The 21,344-nt window shown below is 41.7% G+C and overlaps 1 protein-coding gene across 1 annotated transcript in view; it reads left to right on the top strand.

The window, feature by feature from the left end:
* glcci1a (glucocorticoid induced 1a) overlaps positions 1-13,055 on the top strand; it is a 39,263-nt gene extending 26,208 nt beyond the window's left edge. The window contains exons 9-10 of the mRNA XM_039605792.1: positions 9,781-9,901; positions 9,984-13,055. Coding sequence (XP_039461726.1) covers positions 9,781-9,901; positions 9,984-10,287 — 425 coding nt within the window. The 3' untranslated portion in view covers positions 10,288-13,055. The remainder of the gene's footprint in view (positions 1-9,780; positions 9,902-9,983) is intronic.
* The last annotated feature ends 8,289 nt before the right edge of the window (positions 13,056-21,344 follow it).

Here is a 21,344-nt window from a genome sequence, read left to right as displayed (position 1 = left end):
AAAAATATTCTGCAATATTCTGCAATTTTGCATAATTTTAAGAAGTTTAAATTTCTTCAGTATTGAACAGCAGAAATTAGGTTTTCTTGTCCGAGGTCATTTAAGTGAAAAAAAGAAAAAGACAGCGGCTGACAGCGCTGTAAACAACGGTAGACTGGTGGGTAATAAGCGAATGAATGATGCAGAAAACAGAGATTTGAGACGGGAAACTGTTCTTGAAGTACACTGAGAGAGAGAGAGAGAGGGAGCTGTGCATGAAGTGTGATTTTTTTATAGTGGTGGAAGCAAAACAGCAAAACTCAGAGCGAATTCATGACGACATTGATCAAATGTGAAGCGCAGTTTGCTGCTTCTTTTGCTGCTGGCTCGGTGAATTTTCATTGGAGAGAGACAAAACCTGCAGCTCAGAATCTAGCGCAAAAAAGACGGAAACACAGCGCGGACCCGACGCATCAGAATCGCTAAGCTCCGACAGCGTGTCCGTGTTCGGGCCGTGGGGTGAGAAAGCCGAGAAAGACAAAGCTGATTCTGATGCGTCGGGTCCGCTCTGTGTTTACGTCTTTGTGTGGAATCCGTTAATGAATCGATATCGCTTTATTCAAGCTACTCAACCCTCTCTCTTCCACCTGCACTTTCAACTGGACCACGGCCAATCAGAGAGGTCCCGCCCCTGACTATCTCTGATTGGTTTAGTCCACGATAGGGGCATAATGTGTGTCTGTTGTTGACCACACGGAGAGTTGCAGAGATTTTTTTTTTTTTTTTTTTTTTTTTTTTTGTTACCCGAAAATATTTGGTCGCACCGGTGCGACCAAATATTTTTCTTTAGTCGCACCACTGAAAAATTTGGTTGCATTTGCGACCAAATTGGTCGCACTCTAGAGCCCTGTCTGTATACCGAGTTGATCATAATCACCCAACAGGAAACCGGGATACCCTTGGCGTTCAGTGGCCGTATGGTGTAAACCAAAATCCTTCTGAATTAATCATCTAATGTGGCAAAAACTGAGCAGAGAAAAAGCCAAAAATATACAAAGCCAATTTGCGGGTTCACAGTTTGGGCAGCAGTTGGATCACTCCAGCATTGGAATTTGCAGCTGTAACCTCTTAAGATCCCGTGTTCTGAACTGCTCATCTCGCAGAAGACAAAAGGGAGGAACCTCGTATCGCTTAATTCTTAACGAAGAAACTCCATCACCTTTTAACACTGTCAAGAGATTTATTCTAAAAGACACTTCTTCAGCTGAGAGTCTAAGAGTGAAGACACACACGCTGCAGATTTTACTTGCAAGGGCAGTCACAGAGCGCTCACACGAGAGTGGGGGCCCTGTGATCAGCGCTCTGTTCTTGCACTTGTCTTTATACACAAGAAAAGTAATACAACAGTGAATGCATTTTTTTTAGTGGAATGTTGATACGTGAGCGTGTGTGTGGGTGTGGGAAGCAGCTCCTTTTCCTGGTAGGGGAGTGAAACTACTTGTTCAGCTCTTACTATCGCTGTGGGAACTGATAAAAAAGAACAGAACAAGTAACAACAGTCTAAGTCATCAAAAGGTTATTATGCAGTATTCTATCACATGTAAACTTATATCATTAAAAGCTTATACTGACTATTAAGTACAATTTTTCCACTGACAAACATTCAGTCACATATGCATCTAATTGACTTCATGTTTCATTTAGTTTATGTAATTGTACTTAAATTAGATTTGTCTTTAGCACATTCTCGCATGAGCATTCATTTTAACATAATCCTTTTTTAATTCAAATACAGAGGAATACTTTCTTGTACTTTTTCTCTTTTAAACTCTGTTTTTATCAATCACAGTATACCCAGTAAGACTTTTTCTGATAAGTCATGCATTTTGTAAGTCAGACACACAGATACATACCAAGGTCAAACTCTCAGTTTGAGGCATGTCTTTAGAATCTTTATTATACTTCAGTTGACTGTTAGCAAATAGGGGAAAGCTCTGTTTTAGCTCTCTGATCATTTTTTACACATAGGGCTGGACGTTAAGAGCTTTTACCCCCTCTCAGTTGTGATGACGGGGAATTTCAGTCTCTCTCTACCCCACCTCTCTCAACACCCTATAAAGTTTATTCAAATTGAATATGCTGATCCAGTCAACCAGATGAATGTCACCAAACTGAATGTCAGATTTGTCACAGATTGAGCACTAGAGGAACACGTGAAGAAGAATTCAGACGCTGAGGCTAGTGTTCAGGCACAGCTGCAAATTGTCATTGTTGACGATGGTCACCAAGCTCTTTGAAAAGGCACCACTTAAATATCCTCTTGTGAGAAGCCTGCCAGTTTTGGATCCAAGGGTCCTGTTCAAGAACAAAGTGTTAAGTAGAATAGAATAGAATAGAATAATCCTTTAATTTTCCCACAAGGGGAAATTTGGGTGTAACAGCAGCAAGAAAGACACATATACAAACAAACAGTACACAAGACACAGAACAGAAACACAATTTTTTACATATTTACATCAAGGACAATGGTTACCAAAAACAGAGTACTAAGTGGCTGACAACTTGCCACTATTCTTCTGGTGGAAACTTGCCACATCAAAGAAAAATGCTTTGATGAAATTCTGAGGGAGTTTGACTCAAAAATCATGTTGTGGTCATAAAAGTGGCCAGATTTCTTCAGGAACTTCAGTCCAAAAAGTAGAAGGTTGGATTAAATTTACCGTGAACATTTATCCAACAAACCAGACTTTCACCACCACCAGTAAAACTCGTCTTGGTCCGTTCAATGGTCAAGCCTCGATTGAGAGAGATTTTTTTCAATAACAAGCAAGTGATGGGTGAATCATGTTGGAGGTTTGCTCAACATAGTCTACGTAATTGAGCTACTACTCTCTGCATCACATGTGTCTTGACCATCAAAGACATCTAACAGTGCTATAATGCTGATGGATTTTGACGTCACATTATGTGTTTGTGGTGGGCATGGTCTGCGATGCCGTGCGGACGCACCTGCACGGCACGGCATCCGTGATCATGCCCGCCTGTTAAAACACGGGGACTCATGGGTTGGTGGGTTGTTGTGGTATGATGTGTGGCTGGCAGCCAGTGTAAATAAATGGCTCACAACATGGATCTGTGGTCCCGTCGTGCCTTAATTCCGCCACACTGGTGCCGAAACCCGGGAAGCGGCACGGTGGGCCTACAACGGAGCCAGAGGGAGGAGCTGGCCCAGAGGGTGGCCGAAATGGCGGCCGCCCAGTGGGAGCAGGCAGTGGAGGTGCTTCGTCAGCAGGAAGACCTGCGGGACCAGACCGAGCACCACCTGGAAAGGATTGGGGAGCTGGCGGCGCTGCTCTGGGCCTAGGCACCACCCCCACAGATGTGTCCCGACGGAGATAGCGGTGGAGGAGCCGCGTGAGGCACCTCAGCAGCCAGAGGTGGCAGATGAAGCGTGCGGGGATCTGCGCCTGCCGGAGGAGGGGGAACAGCTGGCTGAAAGGCTGCTCCTGCCAGGAGCCGCGCGCTGGCCTGCGCTGGCCTGCGGAAGAGGAGCAGCGCAAGGGGCTGCTCCAGCTGGGGGCGGCGGTGGAGCCGTGCGAGGAGACAGAGGTCCCCGTGCCAGGGGAGCCTGCTTGATTGGAGCTGGCGAGCGAGGCGTGCGATGGTCCGGGCTGTTTTCCCTCTCTCGCTCATGGTGGGGGAGTAGGGTGAAGGGCTGCTCCTGCCAGGAGCGGTGGAGGAGCCGCTCCAACTGGAGGCGGCGGACGAGGGTCTGCGCCGGCCCAGAGGAAGAGGAGCCGCGCAAGGGGCTGCTCGCGCCGGGAGCGGCGGCGACGGTCTGCTCCAGCCGGAGGCGGCGGCTGAAAATATGGCTCAAAACACGGATCTGTGGTCCCGTCGTGCCTTAATTCCGCCACTGTGTTGCACAGCATAATCTTTGTGGCGCATCGGCTGCTCATGCACCTCTTGATTTTTGTAATCTGGTGCATTGCACCACAGCCACTGCAGCTGGGCTCAAGATATGAGTGTAGAATCGTGATGGTTTTTACCCCAATTACAGAGAAAGAAGTGGTAACAGTTTGAAAACTTGAGAATTTGTGGAAAAACTTTACAAAAACATAATCTTGGCTTCTGGTTTTTGACTTCTCCTCTTATATCAGCAATTGTGGCGATATTGCCTGAGTGGCAATGTCTATCATTCAGGAGAATACTGTAACGGCTTCCTGTGCTGTAACAGTGGGTATAAATACAAGTGTCTGTGAAATGAGGTTGCAGTGGTGAGCAAAGCGACCATTACACCAGGTATACTGTAATCGTTAAAGTAAGATGGAAAAAAAAGCAGGGAAGAGGAAAGGACTCACTGAAGAGAGAATGGAGATAAAAGCCAAAAAAAAAGAATATGAAAGAATATGAAAAGTATTAGTATGAGAAGAGGCTTTTGAGAAACGCTAACTTACTCGGCACAGATGTTTCTGTATACTATGCAAGCCACTTGGTTATGGCATTCCATGTATGCCCTCCTGCTAGCATCTTGCACCCTGCTGTTATGTGCTAGATTGTTTCAGGGGCATCTTTACACAACCTGTCCCTGGGGTCTTGCCTGGTGTGGTAGACCCCAGCCTCTATGGATCTTGTGTGCAGAGCTTGTTCCTGTGCTGCCATGATTAGTGCCTCTGTGCTTTCTTTGAGTCCAGCTTTGTCCAGCCACTGGTGGGATTCCTAGATGCTTACCGTACAGTCTCAGGGTAGTGGACTTGGGGTGAAACTAGAGCTGGGCGATATAAGATTTTTTCATATCACGATATGTTTTTTTCATTTCAGGCGATAACGATATATATCACGATATAAGCCAAATAACTATATTTGTAAGATTTAAATGTGCCGTCGCTCACAAGTAAAATGTAAAATAATCAGCAGCTTGTGTTGATTTAAATATTTATTTCCCATAATAAGTTCAACAGGGCAGATGTACTTAAAGAACATGAGACTTCAGTTTCAGATAAATAAAGGCAAATATTGCAAACTACACAAAAGGTAGCTGCTAAAGCATTTAAGTTTCAAAATAGAACAAACAAAACAGACCACTAAATTGTCAATTCCACTTAGAAACAAAATATTAATTCTAAAAATAAATCTTAGTTTGTTTTACAGAAGAACAGACAAAATTGACTAACTTTTGTCAATATCAAATAAACTGAGAACTAAAAGGAAATTCTCAATCTCTCCTTGTTGTATAGCTTAGCTATTACCTCAATTAGCTGCTTGAATCCTTCATTTTCGACCGTGTTTATTGGTAGCATGTCTTTAGCAAGACGGTAGGCTATGGCATTCGTTATGTCGCTATGTCTCTAGCTTTTTGTCATATGGTAAGACGCTGGAGAAAGCCGACTCAATTGACTGTTGTTGCTTCGCAGGGATTCTCCTGGTTGTTTTCGATGACGAATTAGCGCTTTCAGTCTACGGAACTTCTGTGGCCCTTCCTTTCGACAATCTGTCCGGCATTGGAACCGTCATCTGTGTTCTCTTCGGTAACCTGGTCACCCAAGCTCTCGGTTGATTTTTCTCTAGCGGGCAAACTCATTTTCTCCATTAACCGGCCGGCATGGCGGCTGGCTGCTTCCCAAACAAATACACATGTGCGGCTTGGCACTTGTGCTGTACGTAACAAGTCATGTGACGTGACGCTGCGGCTGTGATTGGTTCGGCTATGCCAGGGGTCTGCAACCTTTTACACCCAAAGAGCCATTTGGACCCGGTTTCCACGCAAAAGAAAACACTGGGAGCCGCAAATACTTTTTGACATCTAAAATGAAGATAACACTGTATATATTGTGTTTTATCTTTATACTTTGTGTGAACAACTAAGGTGTGCTGCTTATGAAATCCATGAAGTGCTACAGAGAAAATTAAATTATATTTATGTAATCAACACATTTTGAACTCTTAAAGAAATATAACAAAAGGAAAGACACCAACCTGAACTAAAATGATCCAGGTAGCAAACAAAAACTTTTGTCAGCCGCCACCCTTATATCGCCTTTGGGCTGTTGGAGCCTTGACCTGACTCTTAAAAAATAATTCGAAAAAAGCACTATGCTGCTGAAAAATGAAAAATAGATATTTGCAAAATTCTGCCTGAATATGTATTTTACCTGGTTAATGCGTGCAGCGGGGCGTGGTTTAAGCGCCGCTGCAGGGGAGGCGGACGCACCTGAGCGACACCCGCAATCACGCCTCGCTGCCTTTACGTCTGCGCTATCTGTGCTGTTGTGTTGTTGGTGGTGTATGTCGGGCTGTGAGCTGAAAAGCTACAGCCGGCTGTATGCGCACAGCAACCGTGTGTGAAAAGTGCTCAATAAAGAGATGCTCAAAAGCATGCTCATGGAAACATCGTCGGGTCTGCCGTGATTTGTTTACAATGGGACTTCTGCTCCTGAACCTCTGCGCACAGAGTCCGCAAATCGGGGCTATACGAAGTCAGTTTACGCAGGACTGTAAGCTGTCATCTGTCAGGCGTGAACGGTGTTTGTCTTTAACATAGTTCACGGTGGAGAACAGCTGCTGACATAATGTGGATCCGAAGATCCATAATTGGCCTACCTGGGGTTGAAAGTCTCGATAAATGCACGGCGTTTGGTCAAGGGTATACCGGCTTCATGAGTGTGACTCTTATTTTGAGCGATGAAAAAATAATAGAATATAATTTTATTTTTATATTTCAATATCACAATAATCTTCCAATTTAGAACTACGAGTTAAAAAGAACTAACATAAATAAAATACACTTCAGCGAAATACTTCTAATTTTGCCCAAACCACGCGGAGCCGCACTTTAAGGACTAAAGAGCCGCATGCGGCTCCGGAGCCGCAGGTTGCCGACCCCTGGGCTATGCGCTACTTAATTTGGATTGGCTGTTCTTTTTTTTTTTTTAAGACAGGAAGAGAGAGAGATGAGGTCTATCGCAATAGTTTCATTTTTCTATCGAGAAAAAGTTATTTCGCAATACATATCGTTATCGTTCTATCGCCCAGCTCTAGGTGAAACCCTCCATGCATGATCAGGAGCTTCCTGGTCTTGATGTCAGTGGCTTCTATCTCCTACTCTGGCCAGCTTATTATCCCAGCAGGGTACCTGATCACGGGCACAGGGTAGGTGTTGATAGCCCGGGTCTTGTTCTTACCATTCAGCTGACTTCTCAGGACTTGCCTGACCCATGTGCAGGTTCTTGGTGGTAGCAGCTTTCCTAGCTAGCTTCATGATTTCCATTTGCCTGTGGTATTGCCATGTACTTGTAGTTCTCCTCGATGTCTGCAATGTTGCCTTCTGTTCAATTCCCTCAGTTCTGACTACCTACCTTCTCTTTGTTACCATCCAACTACACTTCCAATCCAATCTAAATTACATTCCAATGTCGTTGCTGAATATCCTGGTGGTGTGGATCAGTGAATCGATGTCCCATTCACTCTTGGCATACGACTTGATGTCATACACATGTAGAGGAGGTGGCTGACAATTATTCCGTTCCGTAGTCTGTATCCATAGCCAGTCTTGTCAGTAATTTCAAGGAGGGGGTTCAGGCCTATGCAAAAGAGCAGTGGGGATAGAACATCTCCTTGGTAGGTTCCTGCACTTAATGGTGACTTGTGCTATAGGCTTGACCTCTTGGCCTCTAGTGTTATACTCCACATCCCCATTCAGTTCCCCATGAAGGTTCTTAGGGTCCTGTTGATCTTATAAAATTCTCAGCATTCCAGGATCCAGGTGTAAGGCATCAAGTCATAGTCCTTCTTGTAAAAAAAATTGGTCCACCCCAAGGATCGGGTCTGCCGACACAAAAAGAGTAACATAGTGTACACTGTTAAGTGCCAGGAGGATTGCCAGGATTTATACATCGGGGAAACCAAACAACCTCTGGCGAACCGTATGGCACAACACAGAAGAGCTTACTCGTCAGGCCAGGACTCTGCAGTCTATTTACACCTACAGCCCAGTGTACACTCTTTCAGTGATGAGGATGTACACATCCTGGACCTGGAGGAACGCTGCTTTGAGCGGGGAGTCAAGGAGGCCATTTACGTGAAAAGGGAAAGACCATCTCTGAATTGAGGAGGGGGCCTAAGGGTGCATCTGTCACCATCTTACAATGCTGTGATTGCAGCCATTCCCCAACTCTCTGTGAATGGTACTCATGGCTATTGATCAGTGGGCTTTGATCAGTGGTTGTTGATCAATGGTCATGAGAATTTGCGTAATTATGAATAAGGAACTGACTTCATTGTTCCTTCAGTGGGCTGGTTTCAGTCATTATGCAAATGTACTGTTTATAGATTGGGGAAACCTGCAGTCAGCTGAGACTGAAGAAGTCACTTGGATGAGTGACAAAACGTTTCTCTTCCACTGAAAACACTACGTCCAGATGAACAGAATCAACTTTTGGAGAGTCCTTCTTGTAATCAATCCAGGCAGTGCACAGGTTGGTCAGTTTGGTCTTACAGTCTCAGGTGACTGCTCTATCTTCCAGTAGCTGGTGTTTTGCTCCTCTGGTACTCTTACCAATTCCTTTCTGTGCCCCACTAATGTACTGAGCCATGTGCCTGTTCATCTTAGCTGCTATGATGCCTGACAGGAGCTTCCATGTGGTACTGAGGCAGGTTATTGGCTGTTAGTTTGATGGGACCAGTCCCTTCTGGAGATCCTTGAGGATCAGGACTGTCCGGCCTTCGGTTAGCCATTCGGGATGTCTCTCATTGACTATCAGCTGGTTCATTTGTACTGTGACACACTCATGGAGTGCAGTCAGCTTCTTCAGCCAGTAAGCGTGAACCATATCGGGTGCTGTCCAACTCTTCATACTAGAGACCCTTTCTTGGATTTGTGTCACTGTGATGGTTACTGGCCCCTGTTCAGGGAGGTTGCAGTGGTCTGCTCTTAGATCCACTAGCCACCGAGCATTGCTATTATGGGTTCTCCCATATGCTCTTCCAGTATTGCGCCATTTCCATATTCTTATATTGTTCCCCTGACACTGACAGTATACCTTGGATGGTTCTGTGGAAAACAGCTGGTTTATTCTCCTGCCTTCTATCTGTCTGGTGTATTTCTTCAAGCAGCTGGCCAAGGCTGTGAGTCTTTGCTTGGCAGTTTCCAAGGCCTCAGGTATGAACAGCTTCCTGTACTTCTTAGGCACCTTCTTCATTGCCCTTTCTGCAGCTCCGATACTTGGCTAACCTCCTTCCGTGCTACCTTTGTTTGTAAATGTATATATCTTGACCTTTGTGCCCGTTTAAGAAATGTTGATTTTATGAAATATCTGCTTTTCATCTTAATATCTTTGAAAGAAGCCAGTACAAAATTGACATGGCACAAAAAGGGCAAATATGTGCTGGAAATTGAACTATATTTATGCAGTGCTTTTATTTCCTTACTGACCCCTCAAAGAGTTTCAGATGAAAATACATTTTTAAGCAATTTCGTATTCAGTGTAAAGTGTTTTAATTTATACACTTTAAGCACTTTATCTACCATCCATGTAGAATTTAGAATCACCCATTAGCCTAACATGTCTTTGAACTGTATTCTGTAAGTATCTGTGTTCTCCTGAAAAGCTGAGAGGTGACACTTGAAGTTGCTCTCAAATCTCATAATGTCTCAGGAGTTTTGGTAGAAATAGAAACTGTGATCAGTTATTATATAAAATATGCATTCACAGTGGATCTGTGTCATTTTAGCAGATGACTGCAGAGAATAGGCTTTACTAATCAATCCCAAAAAAAATAAAAGCATCATATTTCTGTTTTCAGACAATGGAAGCAGCTCACCGCTGCCAAAGTTTGCCTCCTCACCCAAACCCAACAACAGCTATATGTTCAAGCGGGAACCACCAGAGGGCTGTGAGAAGATTAAAGCTTTTGAGGAAATGAGGTATAGATGCTTTGATACTTATACTGAATTTCCTCAGTACTCTGCTGCCCCCTTTAATTCCGCTGAACATGTTTTTGTGCAGCTCCAGGCAGTCCACATCAGCACCCCTCTTCTCCTGCCCTGACAAAAACAAAGTGAATTTCATCCCAACGGGTTCAGCTTTCTGTCCCGTCAAACTCCCTGGCTCTTTACAACTCACCCTTGCCTCAGAGCCCGAGGAAGACCAGGACAGCAGGGAAGCAGGTTCTGACCCACACGGAACCACGTCATTCTACGGTGTCCCTACTCAGGTGTCCACGAGCACCAGCACAGATGACCCCCCAGAGGAGCCTGCTTCACCCTCAGAGACATCAGAGTCCCAGACAGACAGCCCGGCCATCAGCTAGACCTGAGCAGAGCTGGCCTCTGTCTCTGGGATCTACACTTGCAACCATCGAGCACCACCACTGACTTTCTCACCAACACCACCTTCTGCTCCTCCAGGGGGGTCTCTGTCTCTCTGTGCCCACTGTCTCCGTTGCCCTTCTATCTTTGCATGACGTAGCAACAGTGTCCAGAATATCCACCACAACCAATATGATTTGCTGCCTCAACCTCCTGTCCTGCATAATAAGTAAGCTGCTGTTGGCAGGAAGAGACCTGACAATTTAAAGGGTTCATATGCAGGCGTAGCGAGGAGTGGAGCACTATGGATCGGGGAGGGGCATGCATTTTAAGCTGGTAGTGTATTTCTGATGAAATGATGTGTTGTGTTCTGTTTCAACATTCACAGTATGAATAAGCTCTTTAAACATGTATATCCACATATAACTCTATAAAAAGAAAGAAAAGTCTTTGTTTAAACTCTATGGCTGTGTTATATACGGAACAGGAAAGACAACAAGAACAGGATTATGTTTACACTGTCCAGGACATGTTGTTAAGCTTTATCTTAAATGCAACAAGGAAAACATTGGAAGAAAAGGAAAAGGAGAAAATGGCCTCAAATGGTTACACGGTGTCAGACCTTGCTTCAGGTATTTCACAATCGGAGTCTATACTCAGGTAATTTGGAATGTATGTCCATACAAAGCAGAACAGATTCCCTGACATTTATTCCCTTACATTTTCATTCACATACAAATCACTCTTTTCTGTTCAGTGACTAGACCTGAGCTCATGGCTGCAAATAGTGAAGGCTGTTGTGACCTCTGCCATGTGTTGTGGATGTACTGATGGGGTTGAGCTTGCCTGTTATTTAAGCTTAATGATAATGTGATTGGCTGATGGTGGAGCAAAAGCAATGAGAATGCAGTAACACTACATGTTCAAATACAACCTGCCTTTGATCAAGTATTCAGTAAAACTGGCACTGGATTGGCAGATAGACCGCTGCTTAAAGGGTAATAGCGGTTTCCACCCAAAATATCGTGAGCAGCATAAACTTGTTTTTATTTATAACCCAGATGCATTACCACAATTTTTTTTTAAGTTTTGTTTTCCACATCTTATAGTATATTCAGTCAAACCTGGAGGTTTGACACAGAAAGCTTGCTGTTAAGTGACAGACCTCACTACTCCACAGGACACAGAGATGATAAAAAGCTGCATAAAACCAGGAGAGTATGATTATTGGACTTGTGTTTGTCAGATCAAGACAGAGAACTTTAAATAGTGGACCACATCTACCAAATGCCTAAATAGGGAATTCAGAGCTCTGGAGATGTTCCAGTTGTCAGCCGCCACATGGAGGCAGTGTTAAATGTATGGAGCTATATCTCTCAATGATTATGGGTTGCTGATTGCTTCACTTCCAAAAGACGTCAGCCCTTTTCAGACATGAGCTATGTGACCTTACTGTTTTTATCGCTCTGTTGAAGTGACAGCAGCATTCTTTTGGATTGCTACAGGAGTGACTCCCAAAACCTGGAAAGTAGTTTTTCCTCTGAGTAGTATCATCATTTACGGTTCAATCCAAGCTTTCAAACAAGCAGCAATTGACCTATGCATAGCACTGTTTTCCAGAAGCAGCTTGCTTTTGGCGTGTTGATGGACTGCAGGTAAGCATGTTTCCACTGGGTCTGCATTGTTCTAATTCTGACAATCTTTCAAAGTGTAGGTCAAGAGCTACAAAACATGCCAGTGACGGGCAGCTTTTGCTCTTAACGACAAAGGTGTTTTGTTGCCCCCAGGTGGCCAAAATTAAGAAAAAGGCATAAATAAATATATAAATCCAGGTAAATTGTGAATGATAGATCAAAGTCTGATTTTCACTATTCATGATGCCTGGTCTGGGATGACACAGTTCTTGTGCGAATTGAAAATGAATATTTGTACAACCTTTCCTTCCACTCTGCACTCTGGTAAGCTTCGAAACTTACTGTTCTAATGAAATCCATTCCATGAGATATGAGCATGAGAGGTGATTGATTCCTAAATTATGTTTGACCTTTGTTTCTGTACTCAGACTTTTGGTTGCAGCTACAAGAGCGCCTTCTGCTGTATGATGCATATAGAAAGCATTACACTAGCTGGCCTCGTTTTCACTGTTATTATTATTAATATTATTATTATTATTATTATCATTATTATGGGATGCTGTAGGCACCCTGATGCTACCACCAAACTACAGTACCATAGCATTTCATGTTTTCTGTGCAATGTTACAAACAGACATGAACATGGCCAAGTGTAAATAACCAGTGTGTTTTCATCTTACTCATCATTTCTTTGGATAACTGGTGTATTTGTAGAATCCCTGTATTGACACTCCTTTTGTATATACGTTATTTTGTATATACAAGGCTTTTAAGGAGGTTCAATGTCGTGGTTTCTAAAGACATTTCAGCACCTTACCAAGAATTTTAGCTTTCCCAATGTTCCACATATACTTGGCATTGGTAACCTAGATGTGTGCAATAATAGGAAAAAAATTTTAAAAGAAAAGGTGTTGTCTTTTCGTTCTTTGACACAAACGTTTCATCTCACATTCCTTTGGTTTTGAGCATGAAGGCTGAATCAGCAAGAAGTTTGTTGTTAAAGCCATCAACTGATACAAAACCAGCAATGACCAGAGCACACCACTGGCAGGTCAGAGTGTTCATCAGCTCCTCTTTGTGTAACCAGTAGTGTCAAAGTTCATGCACAATGGCAATAAAGGAAAAAAAAATCTGGATTTTGTCTGTTCATTTTTGTGTCTCATATAGGGTTTTATTCATCACAGCTGTGAAATGTTTGATAACATTGGCACTGTAATTTCTTTTTTCTTAGTCTTATATAGTTTTGCTCAAAACAAGTTTTGACTATGACACATACACTTGTGCCTGTGCATTTCTTGGACATCAGTTGTTTAGGTGTACAGTTGTCCATGACAGTCCAGTAACCCGCAGTTTCATGTCCAACCCCGAGATGCAATCAAAATCCCACAACTACAGCCCACCTGAATGAGCGTCACAACCTCAGCAGCTGCTCCAGCGCTGTCTAGAAAACAAATCAAAGTTTGATTTTTCCAAGGAGGGCGATGAGTAAAGCTTTAGACTAAACTCCAGTCATAGTTTGTCAAGGAGCTAAGCCTGACAGCAGATATCTGAAATACATTTAGAAAGAAATCAAAATTATTGAGAACACACAGGGAGAGCTTTGGACAGCTCAGAGAAGTTAAGATGCTGAGTCCTGTCCCGCTTTCTTTTCTTCCCTCCTTCCTTTCTTTCCTTTTAGGTCATCTGAAGTCAGAAAATGTATTTAATCTAAGATGAGATTCAGCAACCAGCGGCAATCCCATATCCCCACAGTGTGCAACCGAACCCCATCCTCCAAGATGATAACACTTGGCCCCACAGAGCAGGGTTTATCAGACGCTACCTTCAGAATTTGGAAGAGGAGAGGATGGAAGGGCTTGCCTGCATCCCTAACCTCAACTCCATAAATACGTCATACCAGAATGACCAACAGCAACCACAATGGCTGATTTGCGACAAATGCCGGTTGAAGAATGGGTTGCCATTCACATGTCGTTGGCATTAGCAGAGAAGATTTGACAAGTATTTCATACCGAAATACTCACCCTTTGGCCAACCCACAAATATTGTACGTTTTAAGGGGAAATAAACAGGCTTTCCAACAACATGAGGTTTCTTGTCAAGAAGCATTGTTACAATGAAGAAATAATCTACCAACCAATAAGTTTATATTTCTTCACCATGTGTGGAAGCCCAACTAGAGGGGCAGTGTGCTCCCTAGTCCAGTCATCCTGTCGTTAGTTAATCTGATTTTCTTACCAACTGATCTAAGCTCTTTAGTTTAAAATCCATGCATTAATGTTTTATTCTACTACTATTCTACTTTGTCTCCCTCACATTTATATCTATAGCCAATTTATAATAAAACTCTAACCTAATTTCTTGGTTAGAAATTATGTTAAATTGGACTGTGTGCTGAAACCCATAGTGCCACGCAGAAAAGCCCCAGCCAGCATTCAAACAAAGAAATATCACAGCAAGGAGGTTAAGACAGGACAGAACATTGTCTAATGAATAGTACAGTTCTTTACCTATTACATAAAGCACTACTACTGTTGTGAACCGGTGCTGTATTTGAATAACAGCTGTTTTATATTTTTTTTATAAATTGTAACCTCTACCAAGCAGTGATATTAGGCCACCAGCAGATGGCAGTAGACAACTGGCACCCAGCTGCAGTTGAATTTGGCTGATTTCAGATTTTGTCACAGTTTTGCATGTGAAGGGATCAAACAGCTGTTTGTCTCTCTCACTCTGAGAGCTCCAAACGTCCACCTATCTTTACAACTAAAACTTGTTCTAGCTGCTGTGCATTAAGTGATGTCATAGCACCAACATTTACATTTACATTAGCTTTGAATTCAGAAAAGGAAATATTTCTCTGCCTGACAGGAACAGTTTCTCTAAACAAAAGCATCGTTGGCCCTGTTTCAGCAGCTAATCGGCTTTGTCACAAACTCGATTCTCTGTGCTAATCTCGAGCTTCCAGCACATCCTAACTGAACCTAATAGAACAAAGGTAAGACTCTTTAAAAAGCAAATTAGGGAGCAGAAAGCCTCTTGTAATCCCCAGTTTCCCGGCCTTCTGCTTCCTGCTGTGCTGCTGTTTCTCCATTCAGGAGCACCTCTGTGCAAAATGCTAATCCTCATTTATCAAAGCGCAGAAATAATACAACAAATAAGAACCCCAGATATGATGTCTGGTTTTATTAAGACATAGGCACACAGCTGGGTTTGCCCCTCACTCTGAATTCATATTTGGATCAATCAAGCCTTCAAATTATTAGATGCGTAAGAGGGTTGTCTCTAATCAGAGCCCTCTCATCCAACCAATCAGTGCTGCTCACAAAGACAGAGCTAAGAGGTTAAAAGGTTAAAGTCACACTTGCACCAAGGGGCCGCCTCTAAATAACAGATATTCATTCAGACCTTTGAATGAAAATTTAAAAAAAATATTTCTGTCTAACATAGTGCCATGACTCACCATTAATCTGTTACTTTATCATATTGATTAACTTCACCTGAAATTAAACAAAACATATGGAAAATTTCAACAGCGAGCATTTTCCTTACACCTCCGAAATCTCAATTTGAGACAAACACTTATTTTATTGAAGTTGTTCTTTTTTTTGCTTTTGTTTTTTCTTGTTTTTCCTCATGTGCAGATTTAATTTGATTCTGTAGAAATAAAGCTCAACACTGCTACAATTTTGAATGGATTTTGCCTCCATGTTGGTACTGTATGTTAGCCCCTGTAGAAGCTTTGATCCAGGCACTGCAAGTTTGAACTGAGTCAATATTTTTCCTTTCCTTTACTGAACGCTCTACCTTAAAATCAAATGGAACAGTTGATTTTTCAATACTTACACACAAACATGTTTCTCAAATGTGTACACACATTTCATGGACAAATTTGTTATTCATCAATATTTTCTTAGCTAAATTTGTTTACACTCTACCAACAAATGTAAAACTACCTCAGATCTTGTTTACAAACAAATGGCCAAAGTGAGTGAACAGACAATTAAAAAAAGCTTTGACATTTGTGCTGATGCGGAAAGATTGCAGTTTGAGCTGTTTGAAAAACTACATAAAAGTTATTGCCACTTAAAAAAAAATGTTCCTCCGTTTATGCTCACTCCTAGTATAAACAGATGTGTCAACTTTGTCAAATATTGAGTCGAATTCTGAAGGAAGCTTTTGTGAAGGCGGAGGACTAAGCAACCAACTCGTCATCTCTGGGGACGTCAGCTGGTCAAGTGGATGGACTGCCACGTTCAGCTCTTTTGTGCGTCTGTCTTTTCTCACGGGTCTATTGTGAAGACGAGACAGGCTGATCCCACCTCAGGAATCCAAACCTCCCTGCCTTGTATGCATGTCAGCTACCCCCTTCTCCCTGGGAGGGATTTCATTGTCCTGGTTCCCCTCCCCCTTTCAAATCAGATGCATTGAATGCTACACTGATCAAGGAAAAAGTAATCAAGTGCCCTTTTGTTTTAGCAGCTGCTTCAAAAGAGCAAAATAAATTTATGGTAATGAAACCTTATCGTGTGTGCTTCAGATGCTGGCTGTCATGTGGTTTTGCCTTCCAGTGGTGTAGTTCTGTCCAGCCAAGGTTCCCTGCCACAAGATGAAGAGTTCAGCCAGCTGACAGAGATCCAGCACATTCTAATGGGCTGATGCTGCCATTCACCATAACATCACTATATAAAGCGCTATATAAATACAGGCCATTTACCATTTACCATCACTCATTTGAATACTTTAAAAGCTGCTTTATTAAATTGTTCTGTGTCTCTTTGGTTCTTTTGAGTAACAGAAATCTAAAACCAGAGACTCTTTCTACATTAACAGAAATAAAACAGTGGATCCAGGTCTTTCTGGCGTTTGGACAGGTGATTTGAACCAAAACTGCTCTACCACACGAGCCACAGTATTTGATATTTATTCATTTTGAGTCAAAGGACTGCTTTATTTATTAAATTGTAGTCATCTAATTTGAATTTCAGAGAAGCCTATATCACACTTGAGACTCATTTTGACACCTGTCAAGATGAAAATGGAGCAGAGATCAAGAACTTTGGGGTCCTGATGCCACGTAACATTAATTTCTGTTGAGGTGATTTTTGTTTTGTTATAGTGGTTTCAAGTGTGAAATATTAAAGGTCATATGGATCATTTTAATGATCAGGAAAATGACAAGACTATGTCACTCTTTCAACAATTTATTGTGCTTCTTAATATTATAACACATATTTAACAAAGAAAAACAGACATTTCTGTTGCTTTTGGTGAGCTTTTTGACACCAGTCAAAATGAAAATGGAACTGAAGTGCCATTGTTGTCCACGAAAAAGACTCTGGGATACAGAGAATTTGGGGGCGATTGTTGGCATAAAACATACAGTTTCTATAAAGTGATTTTTAACATTCACCAAGAAAATTACACAAGTATTTTAAAAACTATGTGAACCATCCAACACAATCTTGGGCTCCTGAATATTATATCACTTTTCAATAAAGTAAAACAAACATTTCTATTGCTCTTGTATCCATTTTTTGAAATACTTGGAAAAGGGCCACAATGGTGGCAGTCAGTGTGTGATACTCTGGGTAGTCTTTACTGGTGAGCCCTTGCACCTGTTACCATTAATGGAGGTCCTATTTGAACGCATTGGTATGGACCTCATCGGGCCATTTCACCAGACTGCATGGGGATATCACTTTGTATTAGTTGGTAAGTGAGCAGGAAAACACTGTAAATAAAATGTCACCAACCCTGCAATATTGTGTACATGTTGGGTCCTTTGAGACAGGATGATACAGATTTTAGAGATCTTGCGTGAATGACAAAAGCACCGTGTGACCAGAGTAATGCTGGAAAACTCGTTTATGCATTTATTACTTCTCGGCTGGACAATTCTATTCAATTACATGTTACTTATATAGCAGAAAAACCACAACAACAGTCACTTCAAGGTGCTTAATATTGCAAGGTAAAAACCGTACAATAATACAGAGAAGCCCCAACAATCAGATGACCCCCCCATGAGCAAGCACTTTGGTGAAAACTCCCTTTTAACCGGAAGAAACCTCCAGCAGAACCAGGCTCAGGGAGGGGTAGCCATCTGCTGAGACCAGTTGGGGGTGAGGAGGGGGAGAAAGGACAAAAGACATGATGTGGAAGAGAGCCAGAGATTAATAATAACTCATAATTAAATGCAGAGTGGTGTATAAACACATGGTGAGTGAAAAGGCGTGAGAGAAGGAGAAACGCTGTGCATCATGGGAAATTGATGTGAAATTTTGTTAAATAAAGTGCAAACACTCAGTAAGCATCTTTAAAATCAGTTTAATAATGCCACATCATATGGGGACCTATACCGTCAAGCGCATCCTTCCTTCCAGAGAGAGAGAGAGAGAGAGAGAGCTGTTTTTCACTTATAAGTCACATGAAGATTTACCTTCCAAGTAAACCCTTGAGGCCCCGCCCTCACTCCCCAAGGTCAGAGAGGGGTCTCTTCTTCTCTAGTGTCTAATGGTGCCAGGGTCTGCCTGTCTACATCTAACTTACAATACCTAACTGTGTGTGGAATAAGGTATAAAACACATATATGATGCTGTCCTTTCTATATAACTTAATAGCTCTATATACTATTGTCAGATCACAATAGAATAAGGTAAGAAACATTTCCATCACACTGGTTTGACTCTCTATGAGCAGAGTGTATTCTACAAAAACTGCACTGTATAATCCCACATTGTGTAGCAGCTTCATTTATATAAGGCCCATCTCAGGGTCATCACCCCACTTTCTTCAAATACACCTCTCCAAACAGTGACTCTGAAGTGCTATCTCACACAGCACCAAAGAAGCAGTGGATTCAGCTGTTAACACTTTACTATTAATTACATCGATAAAGCAGAGGTTAATTTAAAAATGAATTAAAAAAAAAAAAAAAAACGATCCTAAAATCCTATTACATTGTTGATTTTGACTTCAGAGCAGAAAGCTTTGAATCTTTTATTATCCACTGAGTAATTTGAAGTTTGGAACAATCTGCTCCTTTTATTATAATTTTCCATAACAAATTTGAAACATGTTTTATAATTTTTATAATTCAATTTTATTTACAAATCACAAAAACAAATGACAACAACAGTCGCCTCAGGGCAGGGCAGACCCTACAATAATACATAGAGAAAAGCCCAGCAATGACCCCCATATGACCCCCTATGAGCAAGCACATTGGCAACAGTGGGAAGGAAAAACTCCCTTTTAACAGGAAGAAACGTCCAGCAGAACCAGGCTCAGGGAGGGCGGCCATCTGCCATGTCCGGTGTGGGTGAAAGAAGGAAGACGGGATGAAAGATATGCTGTGGAAGAGAGCAAGAGACTAATAACAAGTAATTATTACTCTGATCACTTTGTTCAATTACTCTGTTTACATCACTTTGGTCATTTTGTTTATTCTACTTGAATTGCTCTGTTAATACATTGCTATGCACTATGGCACAAAGCACTTTAACATTCCATTTGCACAATGTACATTTTTCAGTTGTTTTTTTTTATTTAAATGTACTTATTTTTTATGTCATCCAGCAGTTCAGGACACATTTCACTGTGTTGTACTTGCATGACTATGCATGTGACAAATGAAGAATCTTGAATCTTGAAGTAATGATTCAATGCAGAGAGCAGGGGCGATTCTAGGATCAGAGCTTTGGGGGTGCTGAGCACCCAGAGAGCTGCCCAGCCAAGCAAGATAAACTACTTGTCACGATGAGACTTCTTCCATGTCTCTGTCAGTCCCTGCATCCTTAAATGTCTCCAGTTGTCCCAAATTCCCTCTGACTGTCTCCTTGGTGCATTTACACCCCTGTTCCTCCCTGTCCTCGTCGTCTGTTGTCTTCGTCTCCATTATCAGTCATCATAATTTTACCATCTCTGTGCAAGTCTGCAAATTTCTTAATCATAAAATTCTTAAATTCATCGAGTCTCTCTGTGCCTGGGTCCTCATCACAAAACATGACATCACTGTTTTGTACATTTTAACGCAATTTAATCCCCACATTTGTGAAAGAAAAGCAAAACACTGTTTTTGAAAAGTTTGTAAGAAAACCATCAAATCTGATAAAGGTTATTTAAATGCTGCAAAAGAAGAATGGATTGGAATAAAAAAAAAAAAATACATATCCTAACCTTAATTACTGGGGGAGAATAATGAATGATGCTCATAGTGAGTAAAAAGTAAACTGACTGCATTTTTTGGACAGAGATTCACTTTTATTGTGTATGTATAATATAATACAGATAGATAAAAAATACACTCCAAAAATAGGAGAGTCCTTATAATGTACAAAATATTAATTAAAAAAATGATAAAAATGGAGGCAACTTTGCCTAGGGTACAATTCATACTATGTATGAAAAGCTCTTTACTGCAGATACTACTATGGCTCTATGGCAGATTTTTTCTTTCATTTTAACCTATGTCGCCTCACCTGGAGGTTGGCAAATCACTTTTCATGGTCAACACTCTCAAGCAGTTTAACAGTTTCTGTTTTGCCTGTCACTGTTCCCTGTCTGTTTTCTTCCCTGGTTCTTCCTGACCTTGTACTTTCTCCTCATGTTCCCCTCTTTCTTCTCTCCCTCTTTGGACTGACAATCATACACATATAGATTGTATTCAATTAGATGAAAAAATTACATTAATATGAAAGAAAATACTATTAAGATCACTAATAAAAAAGTCCTCTCTCAGTGTATGTTCAACCAAAAGGCAAATAACCAAACCACATGTACATCTAATAAAAGATATAAATATTGAAACACTGATCCAACATTATCCTTTATTGACGGATCATTTGATCTTACACTTGTACCTGAATGTGGTTCCTTTTTTTGAATAATCTTCCTTATATCCATCATGAACCTGGCTGTCTCTCTGTACACACACAAACAGGAGTTATAAGGTTAATGGGCATCCAGTCAGTTAGCTAGTTAGTACCTTGGGTTTAATATTGGCACATATGACAAAATAACCAGCTTCTCTCATTCCATTTCAAACAGGACAGTGGTAACAACAGTATGCTACGGACAATTTTGAGTTTTAGATTTTAAATAGGCTGTATAAATTTCAATGGGAGCAACAGGATGGTCAAATGTCGCTGATTTTACTACAGAGTAGGACGGATTGTAGGGTAAACATCGTCTGAAAACACGTTTTCAACACTGCAGGTTACCTGGGTGTAATGTCAGTTAACACAGTGAGTTAGAAAGGTGACTGAAGAAGAAATACTCAGTGCATCCGCTCCTCGATTCATGGCCAGTGATCAGTGGTCTTTGATCGGTGGTGGTTGATCAGTTGTCATGACAGTTTGCACATTAATGATCAAGGAACTGACCTCACAGCCCATTGTTTATTCAGTGGGCTGGTTTCAGTT

The sequence above is a fragment of the Oreochromis aureus genome, linkage group 22 (genome assembly GCF_013358895.1).
Source record: "Oreochromis aureus strain Israel breed Guangdong linkage group 22, ZZ_aureus, whole genome shotgun sequence".
Taxonomy (NCBI): Eukaryota; Metazoa; Chordata; class Actinopteri; order Cichliformes; family Cichlidae; genus Oreochromis; species Oreochromis aureus.
This window is presented reverse-complemented; position numbering and strand designations above follow the sequence as displayed.